At 33.6% G+C, this 11,770-nt stretch overlaps 1 protein-coding gene across 9 annotated transcripts in view; it reads left to right on the plus strand.

Annotated features, from left to right (window-relative positions):
• Positions 1 to 542: 542 nt before the first annotated feature.
• Csnk1g3 (casein kinase 1 gamma 3) overlaps positions 543 to 11,770 on the plus strand; it is a 67,524-nt gene continuing 56,296 nt past the window's right edge. For all 9 annotated transcript variants that reach the window (XM_010627231.1, XM_010627235.1, XM_010627234.1 and 6 more), the window contains exons 1-2: positions 543 to 968; positions 7,978 to 8,018. In XM_010627231.1, coding sequence (XP_010625533.1) covers positions 791 to 968; positions 7,978 to 8,018 — 219 coding nt within the window. In that variant the 5' untranslated portion in view covers positions 543 to 790. The remainder of the gene's footprint in view (positions 969 to 7,977; positions 8,019 to 11,770) is intronic.

Raw genomic sequence — 11,770 nt, forward strand, 5'->3', positions numbered from 1 at the left:
CACACATGTAGCCTCGCCTTCTGTTCTCCCCGTCCTCACCGTGAAACTCCTTCACCTTTGGTACCATGTTCCACAAATCCCACTCACTTCAGTGCCCCCAAACTCCAGTCTGTGATCACTGTGTTGCCTGAGCCTCACCTTCTGTTTGTTAGACAGGAAATTATTCCCGAGTACTGTGGTTGGGTGAAGATGGGGCTTTAATTTATGTTTAAAAAAATTTTTTTTTATTTAGGGATCAAAGTCATAGTCTAAATTGAAAAGTCTAGTGAATGTGTATTGTTTTATGAAATAGTACCTTTTTCCTTTTTTATTTTTAAAAAGTAACTGAAGCTTTGATTTGTTCTATTTTGTTTCTATGATCTTTTTGGTATTAAAGTGTAGAAATAAAGAGTAATGGTTGATTTAGGAATCTGATTTAATTTCAGTGGGCATCAATAAATAGCAAACGTTTATTGCCTAAGTTTTTGTTATGTTACCAAATTTCCCAAACATATGTTTTAAAATTCCTTTAGTTGACTAATTTTCTTTTCTTGATGTCCTAGCTACCTGTGAGTATCAGCTCACATCACTGAGAAGATAATTTTGAAGACATGTTTTGCTGAAAGGAAAACTGAGAAAAACTTTACGAATGGGATGAACACGCTCCAGTTAATTGACTACCTACTGCAATTTGAATGTTAACATTACTTGACTGGTACAGTTACCTAGTGATGTACCTATTCTCACAATACCCTGTTTCAGTGTGCTTGTCTTGATTAAAGAATTCAAAGTGGAGTACCGCAAACTTGATATGGATAATAAAAAGAAAGACAAGGACAAATCAGATGATAGAATGGCACGACCTAGTGGTCGGTCTGGGCACAACACTCGAGGAACTGGGTCTTCATCATCTGGAGTTTTAATGGTTGGACCTAACTTCAGAGTTGGAAAAAAAATTGGATGTGGCAATTTTGGAGAATTGCGTTTAGGTATGACTACTTTATTTATTCCATTATTTGGTAAACATTTTTGAAGCGGAAGATACTGTCTAATGAAAATATTTAATTGTTTAGTTGTTTAGTTATGCTAATTTTAAAGAATACAGATGTTGGAAATTTATTATACCTTTGCATTTTCACTTTAAGGAATTCTTTATTTTCCTTACATATATTCCTATGTATACATGCGTGTGTAGGAATGAACCCATTCTTCAGCAAAAAAGCAGTTTAAAAAGACCTAGCAGGCTACAGTAGTTGCCAACAGGGCCTTTGCATATCTTCTTTGGGGACAATGTTTAAGTTCCTTTTTCATATTTCAAAATATTTAGTAACTAATTACTTGAGTGCCTTATAAGGGTTTAATGTCAAGTTAATATAGTGAAACTACATAAAATTAATGAAAATTTATGTTGTAATTTATTCTTCTTCACTGCTGGTATGTCTGGGGTGGGACTCAGGAATGTAAATTCTTAACAAGAAATTCAAAGTTTTGAAATAAGTTGCTATACTTAGGCAACTTTGAGAAACATTGGTTTAGTTAGGCCTCCTAATTCTACATGTAAGGAAGTTGAAACTCAGAGAAAGGTACTTGTCACACACCAATTTAATGACAGACTCAGGATCAAAGTCTAAGTCTTAGTTCCTAGTACAGAAGAGATATAGCTGTTTCTATTAAAGAGAAGCCAGGAGGATGTCATGGTTATGTTGGAATCATTATGGAGTATATTGTAGCTCTGGTGAATCGACCACCAAGTGAGGACTTCAGAAGTAAAAGAAAATTTGACTTTACAGTTCTTAGATCTAACCCTACTTCTGGAAATCAATCTAATTGTTCACTCAACTGCATGATTGTATGTGTAGTCTTGTAAAACACCCAAATTTGAAGTGTTTCTTTCACTTTATTATTTTTGTGTTGTTAATGTATGTTAAATTTTTGAATTAAGCTAATAAAAGGCAGTGAGATACTTATAAATACCTAAAACCATGAGATGGCTGGCAAACTCTTGCATTTAGTGAGGACTCAAATATTTGAAAAGGTGAATGCTTTATGTTTCATTTTTTGGTACAAAGATCACCCCTCCCTTACTGGGGATTGAACTCAGGGCCTTGAAAACTTGCAAGGCAGGCACTGTGCTATTGAGCTAAACCTGGTCCTTTACGTTTCCTTTGTTTTTGAAAGATATCGAATCAGATACTTTGAAATTCTTAAATTGTTTTTGACTTTTTAGTTAAGCCAGATTATTTACTTGTTTCTCCAATACTTAACCCTGATAATACTGTATACAGTCATGCCTTGGTGTTCAGCTGCTTTGAGACTCATCAGATTTGGCACTGAATGCATGTGAAAATTTTGTTCAGAGATTCCATAGATGAGCTAGAACTTCTTGGTGTCGATCGCCTCATGACTTGCCAAGTCTTTCTAGCCCAAACACTTTGGTAATTGTCACATCTCCCAGAACCAGTTAACAACCAGTACCAAGGAACCACTGTATGGGGATAATATAGAAAAATGACCCCTGCCATAATGGAACACACAAGTCATTTGACCACTCAAGCACTCCAGTTCTTCAACTTTGTAGTGGAATCACTGTTTTTATAGTGGGGTTGTTGTGAGGATTAAATTTAGGTGATAAGGTAAAAAGACAAGCACTAAATCTCCATATACTTCGGCTATTTTTATTCAAAATTCATTTCATAATTTATTTCAAGATAACTACTCATACATATACACAGTGTGTATGTGTGTGTGTGTATATATACATATGTGTATATATATGTATATGTGTGTTCACACAAATCTTGTGGACCGTTTTAAACAAAAACATGATTCTATCATAATACTGAAGCTTATTGCTGTACATATTAAAGAAACAGTAAGACACCCCTTTCTTTTACAGACTGAGAATAGGAATAAGATCACTCTTAATATATTTACTTATCTAGTCTAATGTATGGATCTTTATTGTAAGTACAGTATATATAATATAATAAATATAAAAATGCAGTATGTATTTAAAGAAGTTTATTTCAGTAAAAAACACAAAGGAAAGTCAGGGTAGTAAAAATGTTACAATGTGTCTTCTATCTTTTCACTGGATCTGGCACTATGTGACTTCTGGCTCTTTTCCAAAAGTAAAAATGACCATTTACCATGAAAAATTAATATTTTAAATCATTTCAGCCACAGTACAACTAATGATACTTACAAAAGAGAACTTCCAAAACTGCTTTTTAAAGTGATAAGAACATGGCATGTGTGTCCGAAGTGAGAGAGCATGTTTTGAGTAGATCAATGGCAGTGTATTTTTTACTGTAATAAAACAATTTAAAATTCACTGTAGTTTTCAGTCACAGCTCTTGCATGTGTGATATTTATATGTTTATTTAAATGTATCAACTATATTTTTGTTTTTTGTTGTTGTTGTTGTTGTTGTTTTTTGAGACAGGGTCTCACTGTGTAGTTGAGTCTGACCTGGAACTCACTATGTAGCCCAGGCTGGTCTCAAACTCACAGCGATCCTCCTGCCTCAGCCTCCTGAGTGCTGGGATTAAAGGCGTGAGCCACCATGCCCAGTGTCAACTATATATTGTATAGAGTTGTATTTTTATGCAGGCACACATGCTTAAGTATATGTGCAGGTCATATTAATCATTTTGATTTTTGTTTGTAGATTGTGGAGGGCCATTTTACTATTCTTTTTCAAGTCCCCAGATGGTTTCTCTCCTTAGATTGTTATCAGTATTATTCTTTGCATACTTGGATAAACACATTCTGATTTTAAAAGTTCAGATTTGTAAAGGGTTTTCTTTAAAACACATCTTGAACGTTTGATTCCTAGTATTGAATATTTTTTTTTTGTTTAGTTTAGTATTGAGTAAAAAAGTCTGTGTGGCGTACATGTTCTATGTAAGTGATTTTCAACAATGAGGCTATTGGCGGGTTAGAGTGTACAGTTTTTTTGGTGTTGTGACTGTCACACGAGGGCGTTAAAAATATCAAATCCCTTGGGCACCAAATAGGAGTTGAAATCCTACACATGACTTAAAATATCGCTCCATGCCCAGATGCCTGAAGAGACAATATTATCTACTTTTGGAAATTGCTCTTACAGATAATTAGCTTTGAAAGCATGATTATGATACTAAAATAATTGGTACATACTTAAAATTTTAAAATTATATTAAAATGTTATGTATTTTTTAATATTTTATTTTAAACATAAGATGCATTTATGTTTCATTTTATTTTTATGTTTTGGAAGTAAGGCTTGCGTACTACATGTTAGATAGGTGTATTCCTAGCTTAGATGATCAGTGGAAACCCCCAGGCATGTTCTTAATATATGTTGAATGAGATCAGATAGAGCCAGCCAAACTCTAGAGTTACATTATAATACTTTTTTTTTTTAATAATATGATGTTTGGACGTCTTAGCCTTTCTGGCTGGAAAGAGACTGCTTTTCCTGGCGTTAGCTGCTAATATACTAGGGAAGGGCTCAGGTGGGAGCATGCCTTTGATGTGCAAACCCAACTAGTCCACTGCAGTTGTACCTTCTCTGTCTGGCATATACACCTGAGAGGCAATATTCCTTTGCTTATCATCCCAGGGCCAGGTACTATGTAACTGGAGACCACTTTTATAAGCCAAAGGCCCCTGCAGTTATAGAGACTAACCAATCCTAAATTGTTTGCCCTGCCTTGCCTTGACTTTTTTGATAGGAACTTGAGTAATGGCCTTGGCCTGAGCTCTTCTTTTTTCTTGTCTTTGTCACCTACCCTGAGCTTGTTGATCCTGTGTGACATGCAGTGTGACTCCTTCTTTTAAGACTTATAGTAAACTTTATTTGGCCTCTCCTGTGTCTTATTGTATCTACAGTTGACTATTACATACAGAAACACAGAACAAAGGTGTTATACATTGCTTTATGAATTACCCATCTGAAATAACTGAAACTAACTTTTGACATAGGGAAGTTTTCCCGCAGGAGTTTTTATAATTATTTCTGCTTTTTCTTCTGATTATTCCTATAAAGCGCAAAACTCTAATGCTTTTTGAAAATTCTATAGGAGTTATAATATATATCAAATACATTTGGAGATTTGGACTGATTCATTTTTATGGTTATTGCTTTTTAACTGTTTCTACCTGAAGCATATTATAAATGTTTTAAAAGGACAGTAAAAAGTAGATTATGATGGTACTAAAAAATTCTAAAATACAGTGACTAAATAGTTTATTTTCCTTTCACATAACATACCAAAGGGAAAACTCACAAAGCTGTCAGGAAACCTCTGCATCCTGAATGTGTGACTTCAGTGTCCCTGTGCATGGTGGTCGCTGTAGTTCTCTCCCAGATAGAGGGCCCGGTAGCATAAGGAAGAGTAGGAGTCAGGAATACACACATCCATTCCCGGAAGTGGTGTGTGGCTCACCTCATTCTACACAGAACTTAGCTACATACTCAGCAAGCTGAGCTGCGTGAGAGACTGGGAAGTACTTTCAGTCTCTTGATGGGAAGCTTGGGCATTTTATTATTGTGGGAGAGGGGAATGGATGCTGGAGGATATCTAGTAATGCCTCCTGTAAGCATTTTTCTGAAGAACATAATTTTATGCAATAATTACACCAATGCCATGACATTGGCGAAACTGTCTTTTAAAATTCAGTATGGCAGAAAGCTGTATTGGAAATGTTTTTTGAAATTGGATTAAAACATCCATTAACTAGCTCCCCTCTACTTGGCTTCATCTATTAATGGCAGTCCCTCTACATACCTCCCCCCTCACTCAATACATGCAAACACATACTTTGTGTATTTTCTTCATGTGTGTGACATATAGATTAAAAGCTAACTCTGTGAGGCTAATAATTATGTTGGATGACAAAAATGTATTTTTATCATTGTTTAATCTTTGCTCATGTTTATAACAGTCATTCCTAAGATTCAGTAAAATCTCTAATGTTCAAAACAGTGATGAGGCTTTTAGAATTTAGTGCTTTGTGTTGTGACATAAAAGGTAGATAGAGATCATAATAAAATCGATAAAAATGTTACTTTTAGAAGTATTTCATATAATTTAGTTCTGTGTAATCTGTATTTCATCTAGCTTTTCATCTTGTAATTTTTTTTCTGTGTACATGTATATCATGTACAAACTAGTTATGAGAAAGTAATATCTTGAGGAACTACAAATTTCCTCTTTGAACCTACCCCAGGGTTCTTCTGTTAGACAGTAGTTCCTCAAGATTGTTCTGAGTATCATTATTTACTGTAAGTTTACCAGAGGAAGCCTATATTTCCATATATAATTCAGACTATGTATATGAAGACCCATCAAATATTGAGCTGATTGATTGGCTAAGAATATACAATATTCTCTAATATTTAAAAATACTTACATAGGTTCAGTGAGTACTAGAGCTAAGCACTTTTGTTACATAACTGTGAAAGCTACCAATGCTGAAATTTTCCTTATTAAATTCTGTTGCCATTTATCAGCAGCTGTTTGAAAGGAGACTGTAGTATTATGCAGAAAAATTACATTTATGAGAAGTAATGATTGCCTGTTCTGTTTTCAGTATCCAAGGTTGCCAGGACCAATTACTCTTAATAGTTAATAGAATCTAGATTACTAAAGTAGTGCATGCTAATTGGCAAAAATTATAAACTTAGGAAACACATGTTGTGCTGTTTATTTCATTAAATAAATTCTTTTATTTCATTAGTACATTAAAAAATATATATACATATACACACACTAATTGCTTCCAAAATTTTTGATTGTATTTTCCTTGGCTACAGATTTTGACCAATTGGAATTTTCTATATTATATAGGTAATTCCAAGGATTACTGTATTCATTTGATTTCTTTGTCAATGATTCTAAAATTCTGTTTAGTAAATTTGTTTACCTGCTTTTTTATTGTTGTTGTTGTTTTTTTTTGTTACCAGAGTTCAAACTCAGGACCTTGATCTTGTCAGGCAGGCATGGTACTACCTGCTCTTTGCGTATAATGGATTTTTTTCAGTATTCAGAACTTTAAAATATTTTGTATGATTGAATATGTAAAACCTTTTGATTGTCTTTATTTCTTATGCTCAGGCCTTCATATGTTGAGGTAATAAATACATTTTCTTGTTTTATGCTTATATTTAATCCTAAAAATATGTGGAACTAGTTTTGTCATAAGGTAAAGGGTTAATCATTTTTTCAGAGTAGATTAGTAGATTGTCAGAACCAATTGCTTAATAGTGTATATATTATATATATGTATTATAATATATATAATAATAGTATATAATATATGTCTGTGTGTATATAAATGTGTGTGTGTGTGTGTGTGTGTATGTGTGTGTGTATGTTATGTATTTTTTTCCTTCAGGCTGGGGATTGAACCCAGGGACCACCAGGCTACTTCCCTAATACATGTTTTACTTTGAGACAGGGTCTTAGTAAATTGTCTAGGCTGACCTCAAATTTTACCAACTTCCTACTTTAGCTTCCTGAATAGCTGGGAATACTGATATGTGCCACCATGCCTGCAAACAATGTTTTTCTTGTTTCATTGTGTTTTTAATATATTCTATTTTAAATGTATATTTGATATATTTACTATATTTCATAGTAATGAAGGTTTCAAAAGGACATGGTGGTTGGACAAAAATTTTGTATTTCTGTTTTTATATAGAAGTTCTGGTTTTACATTTTATTGAAAATGAATTTGACTATTGATTACTTTGTGATTGAATGAAATAGTTCAATAAAACCAGAATCCATTTTTGTAAGTGGCATAATGGGTTAGTGTCACCTCTGGATCTAGGTGAACTACCAAGTACAACTTTGAGTTGACATAAATGTAAATATTTCCTTGTTATTGTTCTTTTGCTTAATAATTGGAAGCACAAACCTTTGTTTCATTTAAATGTGTTGTGTATTTTTCCCCTGGGGATCAGTTCACATAATATTTAATCTGGCATTTTTTTCCTTCTCTTTCAAGGGAAAAATTTATACACAAATGAATATGTGGCAATTAAGCTGGTAAGTTCTTATTTTAAAAATTATTTCCTTTTTAAATTATTAACTTTTATTTTTTTATTTTGGTACTATAAATAACTTGGAGATTATTTGAAAAGGAAAAATGGTATGTATATCTGACTTTTTCTGACATCATCTTGCCCTTCGAGTATGTAATAATGTGTAGGACGTTGTTTTTCCATGGTGTAACAACTCAGTCCTTTTACTTTGGCAATATTATAGAAACTAATTTTTAAATTTTGGCACAGTTTTAATTTAGGGGAGCATTTTTATGTAGATAAAAATTAGAAAGCAGGATTTCTTTTTTGGATAAATTTCAGTATTTTGAATGAAATGTTTCTTTAGTATTAAAGATTGCATGCTTTGAAAACATACTTCCAAGTAGCTTTGGAAGTATATGAACTTTTTCTTCTGTTTACATTTCATAACTGTGGTAACACTGGCTATTTTTTGCTTTACTTTATTCAAAAAAAGGCTTGAATTTTGGGTGTGGGATAGCAAGGAAAGCAAACTCTCATGACACCTTTCTGTAGTCCTGACATGTGCCCATTATGATGGCTATAAGGTAGAAAGCTCACTTTTGGAAGAATGTGGACCTGGGAGTTGTTCTTATAAGATACACTTTGTTGTGGCAAAACTCTTCCATCTGGTTTACCAGCCAAGTTTTCTTGAGGTTTAGCATAGCTTGGTTTTCTCAGTCTTCTTGTCTGTCTCACATTGTCCCTGGTGGTGTAACCTCTGTTAGTAGAGTGGTGTGAAATTAATGCACAAAAGAGAGATGATCAGAGGAAGAGGCAAGTGGCAGGAAATAGAAAACTTCTGAGCTGGAATGGAAAACTACCAAGTTTCACTGCAGCAAATGCTGTTTGCTTTCACTTGAAAATAGAGATGCACAGTAGGATTGGGGCACCATTAGAGAGACTAGCTAAGTGACATGTGGCAGTTACCTAGATGAATGCACCTCAGTTGCAAGGTCTGGTCCTTAGCTTTATGATACAAAATCTGGGTAGGGTCTGTTTCTTAGTGTTGGAGTCGTAGAAATCATTCATAAGAATCAGCTCACAATCAAACTCAGAGATGTAATTATTTCTCAAAAAGTTAATTTCTGATTGTTAATGATGTTACTGTTACAGGTTCAAAATGCCCATAATGTTTTCTTTCTGTAGGCTGATCTACATAGAGCACTAAGTTAAAATTGAAATGTTCCTTATAAGCATGATATCAGGACAAAGAGAGTTAATAAATATGAATCAGAGTAGAGAGGCCCAGGATGCAGGAACTGGATGAATGGATATTGCTGTTTTTTATTTCTTTTGGAATTCTTCCTTTGTCCATGTTCTGGGCTAGAACTAATACAGCAACTTGTGAGCACCTCCACCTGTAGGAGCATGTCTTACATGCAAGTGGTATGTATCTGATAGGCTCAGGCAGATAAACGGTTGTAGCAAGCCAGGAACCACAGCTCTAGGCCAATGATGGCAAACCTTTTATAGACCAAGTGCCTAAACTGCAACCCTGCCAACACTGCAATTAAACCTGAATACTGAGGTTTTAGTTTAGAAAAAACAACTCAGCTTGGCTAGCCTGCCCACAGAGAGGGCTCTGTGTGCCCCCAGGGCATTCGTGCCATGGGTTCACCACCACTGCTCTAGGCTGTGACCTACTTGTCAGTCTCACAGTCTTGAAGTGTTGACTCTCAGCTCCTGTTATTTTCAGTGTGGAACTTGTTCATCCTAGCCAGACCACTGATGCTTTAGTAAATGCTTATTATGTCATTTTCAAAGCTTATGTATACACACATATTACGTTATGAACGAGTTTATTTTGTGCCTTATCACCATCTCTTTGTTTTTTTCCTCGTTTTCTTTTAAAAAAAATATATATTTTTTTGGTACTGGGATTGAACTCAGGACCTTCTATTTGTGAGGCAGGTTGCGGCACCATTGAGCTAAATCCCTGGCCACTTTTTCTTTTTCTTTTTCTTTTTCTTGTTGGATATTCTTCCTTTGCTTTGACTTGTCTTTTTAAAAGTGCTATACTTAGCATTGCATATAATTATTATTATTCAGTGCACTTTGGAGTAGCTTTTGATCTGTATCTTTAATACTTTGAGGTTGAATTATGCTATATAGTCTTGCTTTTCCCCAAGTTTGTCCAAAATATAAATTGGAAGGACAGAAAAATTTTTATTTAAATTGTTTGAACCATAGTTTAGTACTAAGTTTGCTATGTCTTCGTATTTTTTGTTTATATCTGTTCTATCTGATTGTAATTAGGTTAGGAATCTTCCATAAAAATAATCACTTAAGTGCCATGTCTGTATACTTTTAGTACTGATTTTTATACTTTGGTATAAATAAGGGTGTTACTTCATGATGTCATGTTGAGAAATCAGATTTCAGTGACTTTTCAACTCTATTACCTCTTACAAAGAGTTTTATATTTATCTAATGTTATCCGAGTTTAGACCAAGTTTCAGGATAATTTGTTAATTAAACCTCGGCTGACATGAAATTTCATAGTTTCATATTTGTGCTAACACAATAGCTAGTTGTCCGTGAATAATGAAAATGGCATCCTCTGTGACTTTTGTTACATGGTGATATAATGAAATTTTATTGCTGGTAATTTACTGGAATCACATTGAAGTCACTAAATCAGGTCTTTTTATTTTTTACTGGGGGGTATTGGTGATTGAATAAGGTATATATTTAAATTTCATTTGTAGTTATATCTTAAATTTCGGTACTTTCAGATTGATGGCTGAAGAATTATAGGTAATAATGCAGTCTGCGGAAGACACTGAAGTAGTTTACATAGATTATGAGAAAGATAAAATTCTAACATAATTCAGTTCCTAGATCAGGGAATTTAAGTCATACAGGTAGGAAGTGGACATTCAAGATTCAAACCTAGTACAATTTAGTTTTAGTTATTGTTTGTTAAATACTGTATTATCTTGCCTCTTAAGAAATAAGCATATTGTTTTGTATTATGATAATCCTTATGATTAGAAGTTTTCCAGTAGGATTTCAATAGTTCCTTATCTGAAGTCTTTGGCATAGATCATAATTTTATTATGATGTGTCTTGGTATATTTTTCCTTTTAGTATTTCATTTGAGATTCTAATTCTTCTTGAATCTGGTTTGTTATCCTTATCAGTTCTTGAATATTCATAGTAATTATTTCTTCAATTATTGCTTATGTTCATTTTTCTCTTTCTGTCCTCCTGAGGTTATCAAATGCATGTTGGACTTCCTTACTGTATTATTCAGGTCTCTCATCTGTATTTTCTATTTTTTTCCTTCATAAACATTCTGTATGATATTTCTACTTACTTTCTGCTTTTGTTGTGTTAATCTGCTGGCAAACTGAACTTTTAATTTATTTTGTTTTCAAAGTTCTGTTGGTTCTTCAGATTTTGTTACTTTATTATATTTACCTAATGGTTCTTGTTCCAGTTTTTTAAGTTGCTGTATTACAGTTTTCCTTTTTCGGCAGATATTTTAACATTTAATATTATTTATAATATCTAGGAATTGTTACCGATATTTATGTTGTTTTTTTGTGTGTATACATACATGTATATTATCCTCAAAACCAAGTTCATGAATAAAATTCAGACCTACACTTATGACCCATATGTTATATAATGACATTTAATTGAAACCCAACAACAGGGCAAAACTAATCCAAAAGTAGTAAAAGTCAAAAAGAGAGGTAGAGGGCCAGGGATTTAGCTCAGGTTTGGGGT

Source organism: Fukomys damarensis, unplaced genomic scaffold (assembly GCF_012274545.1).
Source record: "Fukomys damarensis isolate Sample0158 unplaced genomic scaffold, DMR_v1.0_HiC HiC_scaffold_3, whole genome shotgun sequence".
Classification (NCBI taxonomy): Eukaryota; Metazoa; Chordata; class Mammalia; order Rodentia; family Bathyergidae; genus Fukomys; species Fukomys damarensis.